The sequence below is a fragment of the Capsella rubella genome, unplaced genomic scaffold (assembly GCF_000375325.1).
Source record: "Capsella rubella cultivar Monte Gargano unplaced genomic scaffold, Caprub1_0 scaffold_2, whole genome shotgun sequence".
Lineage (NCBI taxonomy): Eukaryota > Viridiplantae > Streptophyta > Magnoliopsida > Brassicales > Brassicaceae > Capsella > Capsella rubella.
The window spans coordinates 1,685,615-1,708,938 of NW_006238922.1; the positions used below are offsets into that span (position 1 = coordinate 1,685,615).

Genomic DNA, 23,324 nt, shown 5'->3' on the forward strand with positions numbered 1-23,324 from the left:
GAATGTAAATTTTTGGGGTTTATATATAATTTGCAATAGTAGTGTGGCCTTTTTGGGGAAACATACGTTTTCCTGTCCTTTTCTTGTAATTTGTGAATGAAAACAGGACTGATTTTTTTTGCTTGGCGAGATTCAAAGCTGTGTATATTAGTACCATGAATGATATTTTCCGAAGACAAAGAAGAAAAATCATATGGCTTTGCAATATGATCCTTATTTAAAGCTACTCGCTGAAACTCAAATATTGCCTCAGAGATTCTCTAATGTCCACTGCTCGTAACATCGTTTATTTCAATAGGTCATGTAGCTTTCTAGGTAAGTTAGGAACCTTACCAGTTACCAAGTTGATTTTATTGATTCATATATACATGTCTTGATCACGCAAACTCTCTTAAAACATTTTGGGACACACAAAAAAAAAAAAACAGATCTAAACAAAGTCAATAACTTCATTCTAATCAAAATGCACATACGCAGTGAGTCATGAAATGTGTTGAGAATCAGAACATGTGACATGCAAGAGTTATTTTATAAACATTATGAAACCTAAAACCTCACAACAGTTTATATCATGCATTAAAAATAGTTTATAGAGCTATACGATATTTGATATCGGTTATAATAGTTTATAAATATGATTTTATGGTATTTTGAGAATAGATAAAACAAAAACCCAATTGTGGTTTTGAAAAGTAATATCATAATAAATTTTGAAATTTAGGATAACTAGTGGTTTACACTTTACAGTATCCTTTTCACTAATATAATTTGTATATGAAAAATATCTGTATTTAATATAAAAAACTCTTATCTCCATGTTGAGAAAGAATATTATAATCCCAATAGGGCCTTTTAAGAACATACATTATACATATATTCAAGACTGTTACTAAATAAATCTGGATGCATTGAATAGAAAAGATAATCTGTGAATTTTTAATGACTATTCAAAATAAATATACTTTAAAATAGAAAGAAAAGTAGACTTGCCATAAATTTAGATTTCAACATTATAAAATATTATTTAAATATATGCTATATTAAAAATATTTAGGAAACATAATTCATGAAAATGTATATAGACTTTAAATAGTCAACAATTGTATTAAATTCCTTATTTAACAAAAAATTAAAATTTATTTTATTGTCATCTTTAATCTTTTATTTAACTTGTAACAAACGCATAAAGTTTGAATTCTCGCGCGAAAAGCTCAAGCAATTATATATATATATGAAACAAGTTAATAAAAAATGAAGAGTATCATCTCATCTTGAGAATTGACCAAAGGGACACAATCTAAGGTTCTTTTCATTTTCATTCTTCATTATGGCTGAGGGAAGAAGTAATCTCAATTTGTAAGTTCTTAAGGATTTTCATTTTTCCATTTTCTGTTTTACAGTATCTAATGGTGATTTTGAGAATATACAAATAAAATATACAGTATTTTCTATTTTCTTTTCTCAGTTCTTTAGTCTTCAGATTAGTAGTAGTTTAGGCTTTTTACTTTTGTAAAAGCATGAAATTTTCTAAAATATCAAGATCAAAATTCAGATCAACATCTCCTTTTTTTTTCTTTTTTTTTTCTTTTCTGTTTGTTCCATTTCCAGTCATCCTTATATACATAAGTTTCGTGTAATTTATGATTTCGTTACAGTACAAAACTTATTAGCTAAACAAATACGTACTTCTATCAAATTTTAGAATCCATAATATTTTATAAATTCTTTCAATTTTAATCTGAATTTTGTATATAAGAATATGTTAGATTTACTAATCTCTGTATAAGTGACTCGAAATTTAATAATAGTATTAAAATTTAAATTAATATTGACTCGCAGTCAGGTAGAGTCGACCAAAAACTCTGGTGACCAAGAAAACTTTCCGCGCCAGGATTGTCCAGTTGGTCTCAGCAGACACCCACAGACACATGGCAGCGGTGGAGAAGCTTCTCAGAAGGCAGACTTGGCCGAGTCTAAGTTGGTGGACGTGAAGCAAGGAACCAAGACAGTGAGTGAGTACCTTGAAGAGTTCCTTGAGAAGAGCAAGACCCTTGAAAGAGAGTGTGACGAAGAGGAGCTGGCTTGGATGTTCCAGAGAGGGCTACGTCAGGAGTTGCAGGAAGGAGTTCGTGCAGCGAATTGTGGATGGATCCTCTGTTATGTGTCAGATGTAGCATATGAAGCTGAGCTGATAGAGGCCAAACTTGAAAGCACCAAGGGAAAGCTTCCCCTCGTATTTGACGAGTCTACAAATGTCGAGTGTGGACAGAACTCATCCAAGGACGAGGCATAAGGCTTTTGAGTCGTGTGGATTATGATTTGGTTTTAACTTTGGGTTTTCCTTTCGTTTGTTTTGTGATTCGCTGTAGTTCAATGAAACTAGTTATGTTGTTCATCATATTTTAAAGGAAGTTATAAGTAATGTGTTTGACTCATTGCCAAAGCCTCTTGAGCTATCTCTTTGTCATATTTCAACAATTTAAATCTTGCTCACTTTATATTCTATGTGGCTGCTAATAGCTCGTAGCTCATAGCTCATAAGTTTTTGGTTCTTTCTCTTCATTTCCTTCGATTTCAGAATACCCACTCTTTTGTTGAGTGATGATATAGATTGGAGGCTGGCTTCAAAGCTGCCATTACCAACATCATATTTTGTGAAGAAGAAAAATCAGATGATATTTCAGTACTGTTCTTTGAACTACTCAGTGAACTTCGACATTGGCGGAGGACATCCTTAGAGATTCTCCATTTCAGTTGTAACTATCACACAATTCAATAGGCCATGAAGTTTCTAGGTAAGTAAAGAACCTTGCCAAGTTGATCATTTATTCATCTAAAATACATGTGATGAATAAGCCATCTCGCTTGTTTACAAATTCGAACCTTTCGGAATTAAAAATTCCTCAAAACGAACGCCCAAAGATCCAAACAAGGTCGATAACTTAATTCAAATCAAATGCACATATGCAGAGAGTCATGGGAAAATATGTTGATGACCATAAGAACATTTGACTAGAGTAATTCATTGCCTACAACAGCTTACGTTCCCCCTCCACATATCCTAATGATTGCGGGTCCAACAAATCCTGATGCAGAAGAAAAGGGAAACCAGAAAGCATATGAATCTTAGTTATTGAGATTGCGGGAAGAGAAGGGCACCACTGATTGTTCCTTTTCGCTGCTGTTTTTCATTTGCTGAAAGAAGCACAGAATCATTCTGATGGGTCTTCGAGCTGACCAGTAGACAAATCATTTATGTGAGGATACACTGCTTTCTCATCCAGTTGATTTTGAGCCCAAATCAGCATCTTCAACAAGCTTGGAAGTTTGGGATCTGTTTGTTCATAAACATTGAGTTGGTATATCAACCATCGAGGAAACTGGAAAGTTTCAGGATGAATTTGAATAACACATGTTGATGATGAAGTAATGAATGTAATATTCTAGTTTGTTATGTAGACTCTGAATCTTTAGATTGAAAATGAATGATGCTCGAGATAATATCATTTCTGTGGCTACTAAACTACAACCACTAAAACAGCGAAAGCTACCTTTTTCATGGCTCTGGCTTGTAAGAATCGCTGCATTTACTTCACTTGCTGTCTTAAGGCGGTGAGAAAGGTCAAGAAGCTCTTTAACTGGGCAATTAGAGGCATCTTCAAAAACAAGTAAGGCTACAGTTTTTTCCAATTCTTCCAGAAACGCTTGCTACAGAAAGAATCAATAAATTGTAAGAACGATGTTTCAGCAACACTAGAACACTTAAAAACAGGTATTTTGTGCAGTCAATTAGCAATATATAGATGTTTCACATGGAAAACACCATCTTCAACAAGAGAAGTCTAAGTAAAATACAGACACAAAGTGAAATACAAAGACTTACGTTTTCTTCACCACGTGGTGCAAGCTCCTCTTGAGCAAACTCCAAGGCCTCTTCGGTCTTCCCTTGACGAATTAGTTCTATCAACCTTTGCTGCTGAAGGTGAAAAAACAGCTCGGGATTTGTGTCTAGTATCTGCAAGCACCGGTTCAAAGAAGACTCAGATTTTGACTTATTAGTATATAGGAAAAGTGAAAGGCAACCATTCACACAAGGAGAGAAAAATATGAATATGAAGAAGCAATGTATGTACCTCAGGATTCAAATCATTCACTTTTTCAATCGCATCCTCGACATTTCCGTTTTGAACAGCCTTTTTAACAGCCATTCGTTCTGTAATGGTAGCAAGATCTATCTCTGCTGTTTACCCATTAAGGAAATTCAAAAGGAGTAGATAACCTAAACATCAAACTCACAAGTTCCACAAACAAAACAGTGAAAGAAAAAAAAACACACAAAAAAGGATACGTTTGGTTCCAGACTCCCTTTGGAACTTCTCAGCAGCTTCTACATATCCTTCAGTCACAAGAAAATTCATCACCAAAGTATTCATATCTTCTTTCCTAAGCTTTACAGCATTCAATTTCTTCTCCCATTCTTCACGTGTGATCACTTTCTTCGAAGTAGCCTGTGACTCAAAATAACCCCCAACATAAAGACTCAATTTTTCCAAAAACCCATCAACAATTTAGATCAGAGAACACAATTTAGACTCGTAAGAAACAAAAGATTACCATATCTTCGTCGTCTTCTTCAAGCTGATTAACAAAAATCCGAAACAATGACATTAGCACGCCAGTGTGACTCCCATCATAAAAATCTAACTCATTCAATACAAAGTATTACCTGTGTGTTCAAAAACACACTCCGATCAGAGATATTTCAAAATAAATCGAATTTTCGAGGAGATAGAGATCAAAAATGAAGCTTTGATCCCAAAAACAGTACAGGAACCGTAGTTCTAAGAAAGATAGAGAGAGTAAGTTTCTTGGAAAATCTATCCGGGAAAGATGTACCTGGAGAAGTGGAGAATCTGGTGGAGATTGACTGTGAAAGATTCTGGCAAAGAAGACGGAGATTTGAAGATCGATTTTGCTTATAGATTGCTTGCGAAAGTCTCTTCCCTAATTCTACAATCTGATTAGAGAGAAAATAAAAATATCGAGGTTTTCGATAGAGAAGAGATCGGGTTCAAGAAACCGTTGATGAACCGATCCGGTTTAAATTATCATGGGATCCGACTCGGTTTGTCTTCTGGCTTTGGTTATTTGTAAACCGGATAATATGGTTCGGAACACTGTTGTAAAATGGGGAAAATGGCCTAGATAATGGCTCAAACTATTTCGGAGCAGCATTTTTGTGCCTTAACTTTTGATACAATACAATTACAATACAATGGCCTACATAAGTTTAATTATATAAAATAAGCCGATTTTAATATTTTCCGAAATAAGGTTTACTAACCGTTTAACGACGATGATTCATTCAATAAAATGGCTACGATAAGACATATGAAACGAACAAAACCACGTCGTTTTAACAATTTTCGAGTTTCTTAAATCAGTGTTTTGCCACACACCACTCTCTCTTTTCGATCTTTTCACTATCTCAGCTATCCAAAAAATTATAATTCTTTTTTATTTTGTTTTCTAAATTAAAACGACGTCATTTCGCTAAACTCTATTGTGAAAATATACATATGTTGAGCCAAAAAAAATAGAAATTGTTGTCTCTTTCGCAAACTCGTATTTACTAGAAAACTATACTACTGCCACCTTGTTTTTTTAGTTACATATATATTATAGTTGGTTTTATATTTTTTTAATTAAAATCAATAATTAAGTTACACACCTTAAACGATACTGTCGTGCAATATAGTATCTTCCCATCTTACAATATGTTTAGTTTAAGTAGTTGCATCTGAAAACTAAAGTCCCAAAACATGTTTTTTCCTTGCACATGGCTGTTTTATGTTGAACCCCGCAATACGACAAAGGATCGATAACATAGTTTGAGGTCTTCTAGTTGACCAACAAAGAACCAATGGACCACTTTATGTTTTAAATACTTTTTATTTTTTTCTCAGTTGATTTGGAAGAACTTAGTGAAGAAGCTAGACGAGGACGACTTGGGTCTCAATCTTTATTTGGTTTATTTCGATGACTTCCTAATTCTGTATAATCAAAGGCTTTTTATATCACATGACAAGATTGGAAATGTGTATTATAATGGGCAAGCTCTTTTGTCATCAAACTATCTACAAAAATCGTTGACTTATGTGTTCGCAGAGACTTATTGCATGGGATCAAAAATGGGGATCTGGTATAAAACAAGCCTTGTTTTAGGGCTAGCAACTGTTTCACTAAATACTATTGTCATTGCTTTAACCTCCCATATATTTTTACTTGGGTTTTTATTATCCGTTGTGTGGTTTGGTTCATATTTAGTTTTGTTAGGTTGAGGTTTTTGCAACCTTTTGCGGAAAAACCGAGTCAACTAATAGGTGATCGATATTATGACGAAGGACTTCAACTCTAGTTCCAATCTAGAGTTGAGTATTTTTTTCTTATCAAATTTGTTTTCCTTTCAAAGTTATTAAACTATATGATGCTTTAGTTGTAAAGACACTATTTTTTTTTCTGTAAATATAATTTAACAATAAATTTAAAATAAAGAAAATTCTCTAAATTTATAGGGAGATAACTATGCCACTTGTGTTAATAGATTTAAGCTAGGAAATTTAAGTGTAAACATAGAAAATTTATCGTTTAAGAAAATATTAATATTTGTTATGTTGAAAAATATGACCAAAAAGTTAATAAGGTCCTTATATAGTCAAACATATTTTGCCTTATCTAATCAAATTAATTGGAGTGATAAGCCAAAATTTTAATTTTACTATTAGCTGGATCACATGATAAATCATCTAAATCGTCATTAAGTGGTAAAAATTTCTCCACGTTTCGTATTTTGATTCGTCTGTTATAGTTTGGTTTCTAAAAAAAATATCAAAACTTTCTTCTTAAAAAGTTAATGAAATTCTTATCTTCTTAGTTAAGATTTTTCATTTTATGTCAAAAGTCTCCTATTTTAAATTATGTGTGAACTCTAATACATTAATATTTTTCCACCATAATAAATTATGTGTGAACTCTAATACATTGTTTCTTTCTCACAAATAAAAAGAAACAAAATAAATTAATATTTTTCCACCATAAATTTGATTGAATTATGATTAGAGAAAAAAATCTCCATGACTTTTTTTTTTGGAAACACAAATCTCCATGACTTAAAGTTGTTAAATTGTGATTTGCTTTAACAAAAAAGATGACGGCGCATATACAGTAATAAGAAATATTAAAATAATAAAAACATAATTTAAAAAGAGAAAGAAAAAAAAAATGACAAAAAAATGTCTTCGACCGTTCCTTATTTAAGCAGAAGTCTCTTCTCTCTCTTGTGGCATATGTTTTGTTTTACCTTTTCCAATTCGAAGAAAGCCAAAAGAGAGAAGAAGAAGAAGAAGGCAATAAAAAGAAGCCACCGGCGCGAGAAAAGTCGCGTTTTTTTTTTATTTCTATCAATACCCAACTGCTCTCTACACCTTTCCTGGAAAATTCCGTGCTTTTCTCCTTCTTCTTCTTCAATACCCAATTTTCACAAATTTCAAACAAACCCATATCCCTGGATCTACGCTTCCGTGATTTCCCCAACTTCTCTCAATTCGATTTGGGTTTTCTCCGGTGGTGAATTCCCTGACTTTTTGGTTTTTATTTTCCGATTTAGGGTTTGCTTCGTCTTTCTCGGGTTAGGGTTCATGATGGGTGAGGAAGGTTCAGTGTTTGGGGTTGGAGATGATTTGCCCGGTGATGATTGTGATGGTGCTTTTGCGTTTGATGATGATGACGATGCTATTGATATCGAAACTCTTTACCGGATTCTAGATGAGAAGCCTCTTTCTGCTGAGGTAGCTTTCGATTTTACAATTGTTTCAACGGACATGGTTTTGATTTAGCTTCGTTTGTTCATAGAACTAGGAATTGAGGATTTGTGTGTTTTAACATTGATTTGAATTCTATTGTATGAGTGATTAACAGGTTTTAACTCTTAATGACACTTAAGTTTTGGATTTGTGGGATTGTTATATTTTGATTTATTTATTCTAACCGTGAGAGTTACTACTTTTAGGCTAGCCAAGATAATTTATCACCAGCTGGTTCATCTGCTGACGAGCTCAAGCATTCACAGTTGCAAAATGGTTAGTTTTTGTAAACGGTTCTGTTGTTGTTACATAGACTTGTAATTAGTATTAACAATCATTTGGATTTTTTATGGTTATGTTTGTTTCTTGATTAGGATCTCAGACGGATGATTGGTTTTCTTCTCGGGATTCATATAGCTTAGGAGCCTCGCAACCAGGGACTGGGGTGTCAGGCTCATTCGATGAACAAATGAAACTGGAACCTGGGCTAAGTCCTTCACCTGCTTATACTTGTTCTGCAAGTCTTAAAGATTGGTTTTCGTTAAGCCAAGGTGAGCAGCCTGTGGAAACATGTGGAGTTTCTCAATCTGAGATGACTAGTTGTAGTATATCGTCTAGTTTCTCTGATCATGATGGCAATGTGGCATTCAATCCAGTGAATTGTGACGTTGACACTGTTTCGAAGCAGGATGACAAGATTATTGATTCCAAATGTATGCACCTTATCTACTAAATGTTCAGGTTATTTTTGTAAATTTTGACACTACTCATCTATCTGTTGCTAATTTCCATGTTCCTCATTTTTTGTTACATCAAATTGCAGTTACATCGACCAGCTCCACAATGATGATTCCATATTTTGATGACGAGTCTGGATATGGAGCGGGTTTGGGAGCCAATCATACCTCCTCTGTCATGTCGGGATTTTTTAATAACTCCAATTCTCTCAGTGACAGTGGGGATAACTATGTCTCTTCTGCACAAGACTGCTACAATACAAGTGGTGCATCCTTTTCAGAACATACCCCCAATTTTGTCCAGAATTTTTCGTTTCAGCTCTTTCCCAATAAAGAAGAAGAAGCTGTAAATGATATTGAGAGTGGAGTTAGTGAGTCTCAGTCAGATGGTGCCAGCCGGATGACTTTTGATAGACATGGGAGAGTAGACAATGGATCTTTAGAAAGGAAACCTGCCATTGATTTTTCTAGTGCAAGAGGGATCAGTTTCAAGTGTGAAAGTTATCCTTCAGCTTCTCCTGCCTGTGGTGAACTGCACAACAATTTCGACAGTCATTTAGCTGATAATGATCTTGACCGGCCTGATAATTGTTCAAGCAGTTTTCAGGATAACAAAGCTGTTCATTTGACTGCTAAACCAGAGGCTGAGTCAGAGAAAGTGGTCTACAGTTCAGTTCCAGGGGAATATAGTATCAGGGACGATGCATATGCACCTGAAGAAACCAATCATTGGTGGTCTGGTGCATCAAGTTGTGCAGTCTCCTACCAAACAGATATTGAAAAAGGATACTCATATATGGCACCACAAACTGCTTTCCCTAGCCAGGACAGTGGCAACAGAAGCTCCAGTAATTTTTATGATTCAGATGCATGTATGCAATATGTAGCAGAAGATCCCAGCCCAGTGACACAAAGCAATGAACATTTAGATTTTCAAATACATCAAGGAGACGATGAACATATTCAACCAAGGAGCTTTGATTCTAATTTCTCAAATGCCTGCTTTGAATCAGTTCAAAGCCATTCTTCAGAATTGATATCTGATAGTGATGATGATTCTGACATCTGCATAATAGAAACTAATTGCCAATCGGCAATCCCACCTCGACCTATCCCACCTCGACCTATCCCACCTCGACCTCAAGCTATGATAAACCCAGTGGTTTCTTCAGAATATTCTACAATTGGTAATAATTTTCATCAACCTGGAGGCCTGAAGCTTCAGTCAAATAAAGAAAATATGATCTTTCAAGCTGCATTGCAGGTTAGGCGTGTTGTCTAATTTTCTATTGTATCCCCCAGGCACCATACCATTACCAACACCTTAGTTTTTGCTGATATGCGGATACATATATGTGTATCGAATATCTGATTTTGTAACCCTATGCATGATTAAGTTGCGAATATTGCATGGGGCTATAATGGTACTAGAAGGTTCCTGTTATTGTATGTGTCATGAGTTAGATATGCAATAAATGATAGCTCCGTAGTAACCTTTATTCTTGGATTTTTTTGGGACTCTTTAGGTCTAATAACATTGTCTGATTTTACAGGATCTCTCTCAGCCTAATTCTGAAGCAAGTCCGCCTGATGGTGTCTTGACAGTCCCGCTTATGAGACATCAGGTATGTATGTATTAATTAAAATTATAACATTCCCTGTAGACGTTCAAAACACAAGGTGTAGAAACTAAAAGAGAGATGTACTTTATTAATGTATTGTATGCCTGAAGATGATTTGGCCCAAAAATGAGAAATGGAATTTTTTAAGTTAATGTTATTTTCCAACTTAATGGTTGAACGATTTGGCTAATGTGAGTTGATATTATTTTTATGTTTCAACTTAACTGTATCTTACTCATGAACAGCGAATTGCATTGTCTTGGATGGCCCAGAAGGAAACAAGTGGCTTCCCCTGTTCGGGAGGAATTCTTGCTGATGATCAGGTTATTTTTGTCTTCTGTTGTCAATAGTTAAGAAACATTTACGCTTAATAGTCTCAAATTTCCTGATATAATTATCTTTTGCAGGGACTTGGGAAGACAGTTTCCACTATAGCTCTTATACTGAAGGAACGGTCTAAACCTGCCCAAGCATGTGAAGAAAGTACGAAGAAAGAAATTTTTGACCTTGAAAGCGAGAGTGGAGAATGTGCGCCTTTAAAACCCAGTGTAAAAAGCGAACATTTTGAAAACATAGTTGCTGGAGATAGTGTGGGTAAAGTGAGGGGAAGGCCAGCTGCTGGAACGCTTATTGTCTGTCCCACTAGTGTTATGCGGCAGTGGGCTGATGAATTACATAAGAAAGTGACTAGTGAAGCAAATCTCTCTGTTCTGGTATACCATGGGTCTAGCAGAACCAAAGATCCTCATGAGTTGGCAAAATATGATGTTGTTGTTACCACATTTTCTATCGTAAGTATGGAAGTGCCGAAACAGCCTCTTGTAGATGATGAGGACGAAGAGAAGGGTGGGGTACATGATGGTGGATCTGCAACTACTGGCTTTTGCTCAAACAAGAAAAGAAAATATCCTCCTGATTCTAAGAAGAAAGTCTCAAAGAAGAAGAAACAGGCTGAATTTCAGTCTGGTCCTCTTGCGAAAGTTTCATGGTTTAGAGTTGTTCTCGATGAGGCACAGAGCATTAAGAATTACAAAACCCAAGTTGCAAGAGCATGCTGGGGACTTCGTGCTAAACGGAGGTGGTGTTTATCAGGGACTCCAATTCAGAATTCAATCGATGACCTCTACAGCTACTTTCGGTTTCTCAAATATGATCCTTATTCTTCCTACGTATTGTTCTGTAGCACTATTAAGAACCCTATAACTAGGAACCCAGTGAAAGGATATCAGAAGCTGCAGGCTATCCTTAAAACTGTGATGCTTCGCCGAACTAAAGGTCAGCCTACTGATAATGAATCTAAATTGCTTCAAATTTTTATTTGAGGGGTTTAATTGTTTCTAACTGGTAAACACATTAGGTTCACATCTTGATGGGAAACCAATAATCTCTTTGCCTCCGAAGTCCATTGAGTTGAGAAAAGTGGATTTCACTGTAGAGGAACGTGATTTCTACTCCAAATTAGAGGCCGAATCTCGTAGTCAATTCAGGGTATGGGATATGAACTTAATATATATCCGTAATACATGCAATGTCCCATGAATAAATTGGTTGTATGCATGCATTTGCCATTGTATGTATTTACAACAAAAAAAAAATTTTCTCTTATATCAGGAATATGAAGAAGCCGGAACAGTGAAGCAAAATTATGTAAATATCTTGTTGATGCTCTTGCGCCTTCGTCAAGCTTGTGATCACCCTCTTCTCGTGAATGGTGATTACAGTTTTACCTGGGAATCCTCTGTTGGATTAGCTAAGAAGCAGATTTTTCCAGAAGCTTCACTGGCAATTTGTGGTATCTGCAATGTAAGATTCTATCTCTTTAATCTATATCCTGCAATCTAAGATCCTCTTAAGTCAGAAGCTTCACTGGCAACATGTGGTCTTTGCAATTAGTTTTTAATTGTATCCTCCTTTATCCACAGGATGCACCTGATGATGCTGTTGTTTCAGTCTGTGGTCATGTTTTCTGTAAACAGTGCATTTATGAGCGCCTTACAGGTGATAATAATCACTGCCCCTTTGCAAACTGCGATGTCACACTCACCATCTCCTCATTGTCTTCCAAAACAAGATTGGACGATGCTAAGTCTGGCATGCAGGATATTGTCACTTCGAATCATTTTGAGAGCCTTGGCAGTTCTGAAGATCATCCATATGGTTCATCCAAAATCAAGGCCGCTCTAGAGATCTTAAAATCACTGCCCAAACTGCTGGATTTGACAGACACAAATCAGATCTCTCAAAACAGAGAGGACTCATGTGTTCCTGTAACACCCGTTAAGAGTGAGGTTATTAGCCTTGGTGTTCCGATTAAGGTAGCTAGAGAAAAAGCCATTGTTTTTTCCCAATGGACAAAGATGCTGGACCTACTTGAAGCTTCTCTTGTAAGTTCGCGTATTCAGTATAGAAGGCTCGATGGAACAATGTCAGTTGCTGCTCGAGATAAAGCAGTACAAGATTTTAACACTCTTCCTGAGGTAAGTTACATAGCCTCTAATTAAATATAAGGACTTGGGTTGACTTGCTGTCTGCGGTAACAAAACGATGATGTCTTTTTTGGCAATTTTTACCTTTTAGGTGACTGTAATGATTATGTCTCTTAAGGCTGCTAGTCTAGGACTAAACATGGTGGCAGCTTGTCATGTTCTGATGCTGGACTTGTGGTGGAACCCAACAACCGAGGATCAAGCAATTGATAGAGCACATCGTATAGGACAAACACGACCAGTAACAGTGGTTCGCTTCACAGTAAAAGATACAGTCGAAGATAGGATATTGGCCCTTCAGGTATAATTAGTTTGATTTGATTCTCATTAATTTCTCTATAAGCTTCAAGCCATTTCAATTTTGATCTCTGAACACGTTTTGTGGATGCAGCAAAAGAAGAGAATGATGGTAGCCTCTGCGTTTGGAGAAGATGAAAAGGGAAGCCGGCAGTCTCACCTCACAGTAGAGGACTTGAGCTATTTGTTCATGGCGGATTCATAAGAAGCGAGCTTCGAGCTCTATTTTTTTTGGCCGATGCAGACGGGTACATATGATAGGATTTTTGTCGGTTTTTGTGCAGTTTTAGGAGGAAGAGACTCTTCATTTAACTGACTACAGGTTCGTTGAAAAGAAAGATTAGAAAATACAATTTGGGGTTTGGGATAAAAAAAAAAATAGAGAGCTGATAAGATTTGATTATTGGTTCCATTTAGACTTTAGGTATTATTGACAGTTAATGGAAGAAGACAATATAGGAGCATGAATTTCTCATTGTAAGGTCACAATGTGATTGGTCCGACGAGTTATAATAGCTTACTTCTTAAAGACTCTAATCTCCTTTGTAAGTGATATGAAAAAAGGGTCACTATGAAGGAAAAAAAAAAAAAGGATAAAGCAAAAACTGTCTTATCAATTCCATGAATTTGATGTCATTGAAAATATTCTAATTATCGGCTTCGGGTCGTTCGCTTGAACACTTCCACATCATTTTCTCTTTTCCAGACAGAGTGATACGTGACATGTGAAGACTTGTAAAGTTATACTACTTAAGGCCAACATTATTGGTGGTCTTAGAACGTATGTTATATAGAGAATCCAAGTTATGTCACATCTCTAGTCACATAACGCAAACACTAGACCGGTCAAATCGATGAATGAGAACTATAACCTTTGTAGAACATTCTTAGATATTCTCTAGTGAGCTAGCTCTGTTTAAGCGAGCTGAATCTCATATACAAACAGTAAGTGGACTTCCATAGTGATGACTAATAGAAGGGGTTGGTCATCATTTTGTCACAAATTCAATGCTCTCATTATTCAATTTGCTTTAAAGTAAATATAAAGACAACATAGCATTATAAATCATATGAAGACTATTAAAATGTTCTTGGATAAAACAAGATTAGTTAAAAAGGTATCCACGCCTGTGTTCTCTCAGATGTTAGAAGAACTATTAGACTATTATTGATGGAATCTTAACAAGTATCTTAAGCTAAGATACTTGTTAAGATTCCATCAATGATGTTGCTTTTATATGCATTAATGCACGCATTCTAAATAAAGACCAAATATAACCTATAAGTTACGATTTAGTGGGATATTCACCAACTAAAGAATTCTATGTGGAAAAGATAATATAAGACTGCATAACCAAAAAGTTCATTTTAAATATATATCGAAGGTCTTATTCTATTATAAACAAATGATGTCATCGAACTGTTTTTAAATCAATTCTTCTACGTGCCATGTCGTTTTCTTTTCTCGTTGTGGGAGCTCATTAGTTAATTACGTATGTAAAATTTTACTACCACGATCATATTACCTTTTCTCTTTTTGGTTGTGTTTTCGTTATCTAAACTACGTACGTGGACTCTAGTTTATAGAATCATAAGGTCATAACTACAATAATTTGTTGATAGTTACTATCTTAAGGTTTATCTTATGCAGTTTATATCATAAGCTATACACTAACTATTAATATTGGTGTGTCATATTCCACATATATATAAAAGTTTATTTTCTTATGCAGTTATGCTATTGTGGGGATAACCAATTCCCGTATTTTTGCTGATTTAAATACGACGATAAAGTTGACTAACTTTTTGCCATTTCGTGATTTAAAAGTTTTGAAACGCATCAATGAGAGAAAGTGCTTCATCCGCTCCATAAAAGTCATGCCTATTCAAAGATTCATAATTACATTAAAATACTTAAGATTGGTTTAACCTAAGATTTGTCTGTTATGTGATAATGGATCATAATACTAGAAGAATAAACATAGTGTTATTAATTTTTTATTAATGATATGTTAAGCCTACATGTCGCTTGTATTTTTGTCAACTTTTACGATATGACTATTTGATAGAAAACCCTGTAAATATAAAATAAACATATGGGCATTTAGTTGTTAAATTTTGGGAAGAAGATAAAGTAAAGAGACTAATTTTTTCTGAAAATATTTCTAACTTTTGGTATCAATTAGTCGACATAAACTCCAATTTATATCAGGTTAAATTTCAATATGCGCACTAAGAAAATCATAAGATATTTACAATATTAGATTAATTAATAACGGTAGTTTTCTTGAATTTTTTTATACATTCATATTTAGAATAATACACAACATTCGTTTTATATAGAGTCTCGATCTTTCCTTATAAATAGATGCACATCAAATTAAAGCCTTTATATGTTCATCATCCATCTCATATCTCATTACGTCATTTTTTCTCTACAGTGAGACCATCTCTCACTACTTCTCCCTATCTCTCCATTCAAAATCCGTAGTACTATCAAACTATGAACATTCTTAATGTGTCAATTGCTTTGTGTCTTTACACTCTTTTAGCTTTTGTTTCATCTGATAGTCCAGAAGCAATGATAGATCTCGTGACAAACTTTCCTGGCCAACCAATAGTGAGCTTTAGACATTACGCCGGTTATGTCACGGTTAATGAACCCAACGGTAGGGCTTTGTTTTATTGGTTCTTCGAAGCTATGACTCATCCCAACGTGAAGCCTTTAGTACTATGGCTCAATGGAGGTAATCAAACTCAAATACATATATTCAATTACGTATAAATATTTTGGACACATTTGGATTTGTCATTGTGCATAAGTAATATATAGGTCCTGGCTGTTCTTCTGTTGGATACGGTGCAACACAAGAGATTGGTCCATTTCTCGTTGATAACAAAGGAAACAATATTAAGTCCAACCCCTATGCATGGAATAAAGGTATGTTATTGTATTTTTCATGTCCATCATCATCATTATCACTATCATTCATCAACATATATAATAAAAACAAGACTAATTGAGTTGAATTTGGTTCTGCAGAGGCCAACGTATTGTTTCTTGAATCTCCGGCTGGTGTTGGGTTTTCGTATTCAAACACAAGTAGTGATTATAGAAAACTCGGCGATGACTTTACATGTAATTTTATATGAATTATGTTATATTTTATGTAACGTGTAAAGTTATTAATCTTTATATTCTTGTTCTTGTTTTGACGTGGATTGATTGTTTTACATTAAACAGCGAGGGACTCGTACGCTTTTCTCCAAAAGTGGTTTGTGAGATTCCCAGCTTACAAAGAAAACAAGTTCTTTATCGCAGGAGAGAGCTATGCAGGTTTTAATTAATTTTCGTATGAAAATCAAGATTATATAATTCTTCATCTAAGATTGTTTTATCCATATTTTGAGTTACATAAACAATCACGCGTATGGACAGGAAAATACATACCCGAGCTTGCGGAGGTTATTTACGACAAGAACAAGGAACACAAGGACAATTTGTCACTTCACATTAATTTAATGGGAATTTTGGTATTAATTATAACACTTTTGGTTAATTATATTATAGAATCAACCAAAAAAAAAAGTATATCATAGAATCTCTTATACAACACTAAAAAAATGTACATCAAAATAACCAATCTTATAGTTGATGTTTGATTGTCATAAATACTAAAGAAACACATTATGAATCTATATGAAGACATGATAAGATTTTTTTTTTTCTATGGACACAGCTTGGAAATCCGTTGACATCATACGCGGAAGATTGGACAGGATGGGTGGATTACGCGTGGAGCCACGCAGTGATATCAGATGAGACATATAGAGTCATAAAAAGGAGTTGCAATTTCACAAGTGACACTACTTGGGAGGTTAAAGATTGCAAAGATGGTGTAGATGAAATACTCAAACAATACAAAGAGATCGATCAGTTCAGTCTCTACACTCCTATATGCATGCACCATTCATCAAAGCTTGATTCCTACGCCAATTCCAAGACGGTAAACTAATGATACTATATATTCATTATTTGTGTGTTTTGCCTACAAGAACTTACCTAAAGCTCTTATACAGATACCGAGGCTGTTCGATGGATTTGACCCGTGTATGGACGATTACGCAAAAGTATTCTACAACCGAGCTGATGTTCAGAAAGCTCTTCACGTGTCTGATGGTGTTCATCTCAAGAACTGGACAATTTGCAACGGCGATATCCTAAACCATTGGAACTGGACTGATTCAAAACCATCGGTGCTGCCTATATATAAGAAACTAATTGCTGGAGGATTTAGAGTTTGGGTTTACAGGTAAACTTTAGTTTATATTTTCGGCAAAATATATGAGCAATGGGACTGCAACATATGTTATAAACTTAGTGTCTTGCCACCCAAGAAAAATGAATTTCCATCTATTTCTCATTATGAATAATTGGCTACACTAAAAAGTTTTATATGTGGTGATTCAGTGGCGATACTGACGGAAGAGTTCCCGTACTCTCGACAAGGTACTGCATCAATAAATTGGAATTACAAATCAAGACAGCTTGGAGGCCATGGTATCATGAGAAACAGGTCTTAGTCAATAATCACATTCCACATATATGCATGTTACTAAACAATGTTATTTCATTAATTATATTGTTTTATAAACTGTGTTTTGAGTTCATAGATTTTTTCTTCTTCTTACGATTGTATAGGTAAGTGGATGGTTTCAAGAATACGAAGGTTTAACGTTTGCAACGTTTAGAGGAGCAGGACATGATGTGCCTTCCTTTAAACCTAGTGAATCCCTCGCGTTTTTTTCTGCCTTCCTCAATGGAGTTCCTCCTCCTTCATCGCGACAGGCTTAGAAGCAAAATTTTAAGAAACTGTGGCTAAATTCAGAATAGAAAAATAAGGATGAGTTTACTCAGAAGAAGATCATATGTTATGTTAATGTTACACTATTCAAGTTTATGTTTTACCTTTTCGTGTTCACGGTAGGGTAAGTTTTGAACTCATATGTAATGCTAGCACAACTTACATGTGTCAATTAACTTATTTCAACCACGTTTATGATTGTAATAATATACTTCCTTATATTCATATATGACTCTATTCTTTAAAAAAAAAAAATCTTTTATATACGACTCTATAAAATACCAAATATTGGATAAAAATCGATAATTCATCCTTGAGTAGTGAAGTATACGATATGATGAAGTCAACATTTTTTTTTTTTTTTTAGTTGTCCACTTACGATTGTAATATTTCTCACCAATGTACATATGTAAGTTAAATATGTTTTTTTTTTCCTTGTCAACAAGACAACAACATTCAATATACGAATTGAAAAGGAAAATGAGAAATCAATGACATGATGTATCTTGATTCATATTTAATGGACAGTTAGTTTAGAAAATTTAGTTTCTTAAAATTAAATACATAGTTGACTAACATTATTATAGGATAATTAATGTATTCATTGCCCAAAAGGACTATTCGTCCATATCTACCTAATAAGTTAATTTCCTTTTTTTTTATCAACAAGTTAATTTCCTTCTTAAAAAACCAAAGGCAACAGACAAAATCAAATCACACAATCTTTTCGTATAAATTAGATGAAAATCCAAGCCTTATCTATCAACCACCTCATTATTTCTTGTTCTCTCTTTTTCATAATCTCACATCTCACTCCCTAATGAGTCATACAAAAATGAACTTTTACAATTTGATGATTGCGCTATGTCTTTGCACTCTTTCCATGTCTGTTTCATCTGATAGCCAAGACGCGATGCGTGATCTCGTTACAGATTTGCCTGGTCAATCTAGTGTGAACTTCAGACATTATGCCGGTTATGTCCCGGTTGATAGAAAAAATGGTAGGGCTTTGTTTTATTGGTTTTTCGAGGCTATGAGTCTCCCGAATCAGAAGCCTCTAGTGCTGTGGCTCAATGGAGGTAATCAAACTCAACATTTGGCTTCTAAGGACACATAGTTATGTTCATTTGCAAAGATAATTTTCTTAAAATGTGCTTTGTTTAGTTGAGACTTAGAGTTGTTTTTTTGTTTTTTTCTGAAGTATAGGCCCTGGATGTTCTTCTGTGGGTTACGGAGCAATACAAGAAATTGGTCCATTTCTTGTGGATAACAAAGGAAACAGCCTTAAATTTAATCCATACGCATGGAATCATGGTATACAACATTTTATTTTCTGAATACCCTAAATAGTTTAAGTTCCTCATTAAATCAATATATATAAGGTATGATGTTTCTTACAATCACTATATAGATAACTACTACATATATGCCAAAGTTTATGGACTTCACTTTTAATCTCAAATGCCAATAAATTATTAAATGATTTTTGTTTGTATTTTTTTTTTTTTTTGGTCAAACAAGAACTTTCATTCATCTAAAACCTCAAAAGAGGGAAGTTCAAACAGCTTGAATCAAAGAAAATACAATGAAAATAAAGATAAAGGTTCCATGAGTTTTCCAAAAGGATGATCAACTTTGAGAAGCTTACAATCTTTGAAAAATCATTTGGGACCATAGCGGATTCGACCTTGAAGACGTGCTTCGCGAAATCCTCGACCAAAAAATGGTCATAGAGGGCTCTTGCAACAAATGCATCCGAGCTTTTGAAAGAGTGTTCCACGGAGGAGACACAAATTGGGTTTCTCGCCAGCATGAGAAGGTTTAGGAGCAATGGATCAAAGGCCATCAAACTCATAGAAACATAACTCAAGACTCTAGATGAAGCTATAACCCGGACACTTACAAGATTGATGCAAAACCGTAACAGAGCAGGTGGGTCCTCCCTCACATGAAGCACGTAGCCATGGAGGTTAAGGAATTCCACACAAAGCGTGTAGCCGGTTTGACAGTGAAAACTGAGAACAGATCCGAGCTTCAATCCTTGAGGCGATGGGTGAGAATTGGGATTTATTGGGGCAGTGGAGGTGTTGGAGAGGGTTGTGTTAAACTTCAGGCTTTTGTAAACATACCACAAAACCATAAGAGAAACTAAAACCAGGATTTGAAATTGATAGAAGTTAAACCGTAACAATGAGGGTAATCCTTCACTCTCATGGAGTCTTCGGCCACAGAGATAAGAAAATCGACACAAAAATTGTTGTAGATTTAACAAGGGAATTATAGAACTAGACCTGGGCTTATTAGCATTAGAAGCATGATAAGAGCTTATGGACTTGGGCCTTTCATAGGCTAATGGACCGAAATTGGAGACAAGGCCCAATAAAGGAAACCCTAGCTGCTCCTTTGCTGGCCAAGATGTGAAGTGGAAGCGGCGCCTGGTAAACTCCGGCGGGAAGAGCAGCGGAAGCAGACGGTGGCCATGGAGCGGAACTGAGGCTGGACTCCAAAGGTGAGAAATCTTTCTAAAATTGGAAAGCGTCGCCCATAAGAAAAACTCGCCGTGCGCCGTCGACGTCTCCACCGGACATGGCACATCTGACGGTCCAAGAGATATACCTCCTGTCATCAACAAAGTCCGGTGTGAGATTTCTTCTAGGGTAATTGGATTAGCTCTGGACCTGGGAGTGGAAGGTTGAACGAGCAAAAGGTAAACTGGGAGGGCAAACGCCGAACCCCAACTTCGACCTCTGTCGTTGGTTTCTTGGTTGTCGTTAAAGAGCAGTGGGGGAGAGAGGATTGGCGAGGGTTGAAACAAAGCTTGCAAAGATACAAAAAGGACTAAAATGATTGACGAGGTAAGTAGAAACCAGAACATGTTGATCGGAGGAGTCAGATCCCGACGCCGGCGATAAGCACCTCCACCGGCGTCGGAAGCTTTGGTTGAAGAGGGTTTCTCGATAACTGTGGCTGGGAGAGAAACAATGTATTGCTATACTTATTGCAGTGTTTGTTTTTCTTGATTTTTGTTTGTATATATTTGCTTTTCCAGTGTGGGATTCTTAATTATATACATGTTAATAGATGTGTTTCAATTTGAATTTGAATTTGATGATGCAGAGGCCAACATTTTGTTTCTAGAATCTCCCGTTGGTGTTGGGTTTTCTTATTCAAACACAACTACTGACTATAAAAAAATTGGCGACGATTTTACAGGTAAGTATGTATGTATATATTTATGGTTTAATGTATAGATTAAATTATGCGTTATCCCTAAAAAGAGCACAGCTTATATATTTACATATTTTAGTATTTATGATTTGATTTACCTTTACTACATTTTAGTAATTATTTGATTTGGTTTGTAAATTTTAGTAATTATTTATACATTATACTATAGTTTGTCTATTTTTTTTTTATCTTTGACGTCAAATAGATAGAAATTTGCATTATTTTTAGGGTATACAACCAAATCCTAATCACACATTACTATGGCATGTCTTCATGAACGCCACGACTTTCAACAGCAAGGGACGCATACGCCTTTATCCAAAAGTGGTTAGAGAGATTCCCAGCGTACAGAGGAAACGATTTCTACATAGCAGGAGAGAGCTATGCAGGTTTAGACTAATTTAACCTAAAAAAACATTACATGATCATCGTCTATGGTTTTAATCTTATAAAAAACACCATGCAGGAAAGTACATACCCGAGCTTGCAGAGGTCGTTTATGACAAGAACAAGGATAACTCATCGCGTCACATCAAGCTTAAAGGAATTTTGGTATGTTCGTTTCTTTTACTCTACATGTACTTAAACATGGACACCAAGTTTCATTGATGTTTATGGACATTTTACATCTCAATACGTTTTACTATAAAAATAAACAAATTTACATTATTCAGTTTCTTACCAATATAAATCATAGCTCAAGGTTTTGGTGTTTTTTTTTGTTTAGTAAGATTTGCATTTTCATACCTTTGATGCCCATAAAAAATATAAAAATAACGTAAAATGTTCGAAATACTTGTATTTATTGATATGTTATCTTACTTCAAATGTGAGATTCTGGATAATAATATTCAATACATTATGTGTAAAGTTTTTTATATAAATTCTTGAAAGTTTGATGATATATTCTTATTTTTCTTCTCTCGGTGGTTAGCTTGGAAATCCTGAAACATCGGATGCCGAAGATTGGAAAGGATATGTGGATTATGCATGGAGCCATGCCGTGATATCAGACGAGACCTATGGGGTTATAAGCAGGACTTGCAATTTCAGTAGTAACACTACTTGGGATGTTAGAGAATGCAAAGAAGGCGTAGATGAAATAGTTAAACAATATCACCAAATTGATCAGTACAGTCTCTACACTCCTCCATGTATTAAAAGCTCCACGCTTAATTCGACCGGATTCAAGACTAATCTTGCCAACTCCAAGATGGTAACTAAGACTCATTTACTCGTCTAGACATATGTCACATTGTGTGTTACGACAAAAACTTACTTGGAAACTCTCAATAGATGCCGAGGATGATGGGTGGATACGACCCGTGTTTGGATGATTACTCAAGAGTGTTCTTCAACAGAGCAGATGTTCAGAAAGCTCTTCATGCAAGTGATGGTATTCATCTTAAGAACTGGAGCATTTGCAAGTACTACTTCTCTTATTCATTTACTTATCTCTTTAAATTACTTTCACATATAATTAAGTTATAATCTCCATTTGGTTTGGCGTGAAACAGCGATGATATTTTTGATAATTGGGCTGATTCAAAGCCCTCGGTTTTGCCCATATATAAGAAACTAATCGCTGGAGGAATAAGAATATGGGTTTACAGGTAAAATTGCTTCTAAAATTTCTCTTTTCTAATTTTAATAGTTTTTTTTTTTGGTAATGTGAAATATAATTTTAATAGTTATCAAGATAATACAAAGAGGATGCGGCTAATTAAAACGTATATTTTCTAAGCTATATTGTATTATTTATGATCATTCTCTTATGTTTTTTTTCCTTCTCCTTGGTGTTGGCTCAGCGGAGATACGGACGGTAGAGTTCCTGTTCTTGGGACAAGGTACTGCATAAACAAATTGGAATTACCCATCAAGACGACTTGGAGGCCATGGTATCACGAGAAACAGGTGAAAATGATCGCATTCAAAAAATTACAAATTGATGTCCTCATCATATTGTAAGAGTTATATTGGAAGTGTGACCAGAAATGCTTGTATTAATGATTGTTAGGTAAGTGGATGGTTTCAAGAATATGAAGGTCTAACGTTTGCAACATTCAAAGGAGTAGGACATGATGTGCCTTCATTCAAACCCGGTGAATCTCTTGCCTTTTTCACTGCCTTTCTCAAAGGAGTTCATCCTCCTTTGTCGCGATAGAGAGAAAGCCTAGTTATATTGAAAACTATATTGAAAATAATAATAAGGAAATAATTAACCAGC

General features: G+C 35.2%; 5 protein-coding genes and 1 pseudogene across 9 annotated transcripts; 4 read left to right on the top strand and 2 right to left on the bottom strand.

The window, feature by feature from the left end:
* Positions 1-1,230: 1,230 nt before the first annotated feature.
* On the top strand, positions 1,231-2,361 carry LOC111832052. The gene is made up of 2 exons (XM_023788267.1): positions 1,231-1,356; positions 1,840-2,361. Exons 1-2 carry the CDS (start codon positions 1,328-1,330, stop codon positions 2,291-2,293), a joined length of 483 nt encoding a protein of 160 aa, XP_023644035.1. The 5' UTR covers positions 1,231-1,327; the 3' UTR covers positions 2,294-2,361.
* A 444-nt stretch (positions 2,362-2,805) lies between these two features.
* On the bottom strand, positions 2,806-5,057 carry LOC17894278 (protein GID8 homolog). 2 transcript variants are annotated; one of them, XM_006300484.2, is made up of 7 exons: positions 4,897-5,057; positions 4,615-4,726; positions 4,349-4,508; positions 4,134-4,240; positions 3,884-4,015; positions 3,552-3,708; positions 2,806-3,334 (listed from the first exon to the last, which is right to left on the bottom strand). In XM_006300484.2, the coding sequence occupies exons 2-7, from the start codon at positions 4,666-4,668 to the stop codon at positions 3,213-3,215; spliced, it is 732 nt and encodes a 243-aa protein (XP_006300546.1). In that variant the 5' UTR covers positions 4,669-4,726; positions 4,897-5,057; the 3' UTR covers positions 2,806-3,212. The 2 variants fall into 2 exon arrangements, with proteins under 2 accessions (XP_006300546.1, XP_006300545.1); XM_006300483.2 differs by having other exon boundaries at positions 4,615-4,638; positions 4,897-5,056.
* Positions 5,058-7,380: 2,323 nt separating this feature from the next.
* On the top strand, positions 7,381-13,541 carry LOC17894271 (helicase-like transcription factor CHR28). Of its 4 annotated transcripts, XM_023787317.1 has the most exons (13): positions 7,381-7,847; positions 8,069-8,138; positions 8,237-8,413; positions 8,519-8,575; positions 8,686-9,863; positions 10,153-10,224; positions 10,467-10,544; positions 10,629-11,496; positions 11,579-11,709; positions 11,833-12,024; positions 12,144-12,698; positions 12,799-13,008; positions 13,099-13,541. In XM_023787317.1, the coding sequence occupies exons 1-13, from the start codon at positions 7,698-7,700 to the stop codon at positions 13,207-13,209; spliced, it is 3,849 nt and encodes a 1,282-aa protein (XP_023643085.1). In that variant the 5' UTR covers positions 7,381-7,697; the 3' UTR covers positions 13,210-13,541. The 4 variants fall into 4 exon arrangements, with proteins under 4 accessions (XP_023643085.1, XP_006300585.2, XP_023643086.1 ...); XM_006300523.2 differs by having other exon boundaries at positions 8,237-8,575; XM_023787318.1 differs by lacking the exons at positions 7,381-7,847; positions 8,069-8,138 and having other exon boundaries at positions 8,326-8,413; positions 8,519-8,603.
* A 1,966-nt stretch (positions 13,542-15,507) lies between these two features.
* Positions 15,508-17,859, top strand: LOC17895056 (serine carboxypeptidase-like 32). Its single transcript, XM_006301418.1, has 9 exons — positions 15,508-15,751; positions 15,838-15,945; positions 16,048-16,143; positions 16,249-16,341; positions 16,444-16,538; positions 16,745-17,011; positions 17,085-17,317; positions 17,476-17,581; positions 17,707-17,859. The coding sequence occupies exons 1-9, from the start codon at positions 15,508-15,510 to the stop codon at positions 17,857-17,859; spliced, it is 1,395 nt and encodes a 464-aa protein (XP_006301480.1).
* An 824-nt stretch (positions 17,860-18,683) lies between these two features.
* Positions 18,684-23,314, top strand: LOC17896022 (serine carboxypeptidase-like 32). Its single transcript, XM_006301438.2, has 10 exons — positions 18,684-18,948; positions 19,076-19,183; positions 20,987-21,082; positions 21,394-21,486; positions 21,564-21,649; positions 22,032-22,313; positions 22,394-22,524; positions 22,615-22,710; positions 22,906-23,011; positions 23,115-23,314. The coding sequence occupies exons 1-10, from the start codon at positions 18,690-18,692 to the stop codon at positions 23,259-23,261; spliced, it is 1,404 nt and encodes a 467-aa protein (XP_006301500.2). The 5' UTR covers positions 18,684-18,689; the 3' UTR covers positions 23,262-23,314.
* LOC111831850 lies at positions 19,378-20,852 on the bottom strand (annotated as a pseudogene).
* Positions 23,315-23,324: the final 10 nt, after the last annotated feature.

Bases quoted from the DNA above. Each gene is read 5' to 3' on its own strand.
- LOC111832052 (XM_023788267.1), top strand. From the start codon at position 1,328: ATGGCTGAGGGAAGAAGTAATCTCAATTT. The intron at 1,357-1,839 runs GTAAGTTCTTAA...ATTGACTCGCAG, and splicing joins GGAAGAAGTAATCTCAATTT to TCAGGTAGAGTCGACCAAAA.
- LOC17894278 (XM_006300484.2), bottom strand. From the start codon at position 4,668: ATGTCATTGTTTCGGATTTTTGTTAATCAGCTTGAAGAAGACGACGAA. The intron at 4,241-4,348 runs GTATCCTTTTTT...ATGGGTAAACAG, and splicing joins AAGGGAGTCTGGAACCAAAC to CAGAGATAGATCTTGCTACC. The intron at 3,709-3,883 runs GTAAGTCTTTGT...TTCTTTCTGTAG, and splicing joins CACCACGTGGTGAAGAAAAC to CAAGCGTTTCTGGAAGAATT.
- LOC17894271 (XM_006300523.2), top strand. From the start codon at position 7,698: ATGATGGGTGAGGAAGGTTCAGTGTTTGGGGTTGGAGATGATTTGCCC. The intron at 8,576-8,685 runs GTATGCACCTTA...ATCAAATTGCAG, and splicing joins CAAGATTATTGATTCCAAAT to TTACATCGACCAGCTCCACA. The intron at 12,699-12,798 runs GTAAGTTACATA...TTTACCTTTTAG, and splicing joins ATTTTAACACTCTTCCTGAG to GTGACTGTAATGATTATGTC.
- LOC17895056 (XM_006301418.1), top strand. From the start codon at position 15,508: ATGAACATTCTTAATGTGTCAATTGCTTTGTGTCTTTACACTCTTTTA. The intron at 15,752-15,837 runs GTAATCAAACTC...AGTAATATATAG, and splicing joins AGTACTATGGCTCAATGGAG to GTCCTGGCTGTTCTTCTGTT. The intron at 17,318-17,475 runs GTAAACTTTAGT...GTGGTGATTCAG, and splicing joins TTTAGAGTTTGGGTTTACAG to TGGCGATACTGACGGAAGAG.
- LOC17896022 (XM_006301438.2), top strand. From the start codon at position 18,690: ATGAGTCATACAAAAATGAACTTTTACAATTTGATGATTGCGCTATGT. The intron at 22,314-22,393 runs GTAACTAAGACT...AACTCTCAATAG, and splicing joins ATCTTGCCAACTCCAAGATG to ATGCCGAGGATGATGGGTGG. The intron at 22,525-22,614 runs GTACTACTTCTC...GGCGTGAAACAG, and splicing joins AAGAACTGGAGCATTTGCAA to CGATGATATTTTTGATAATT.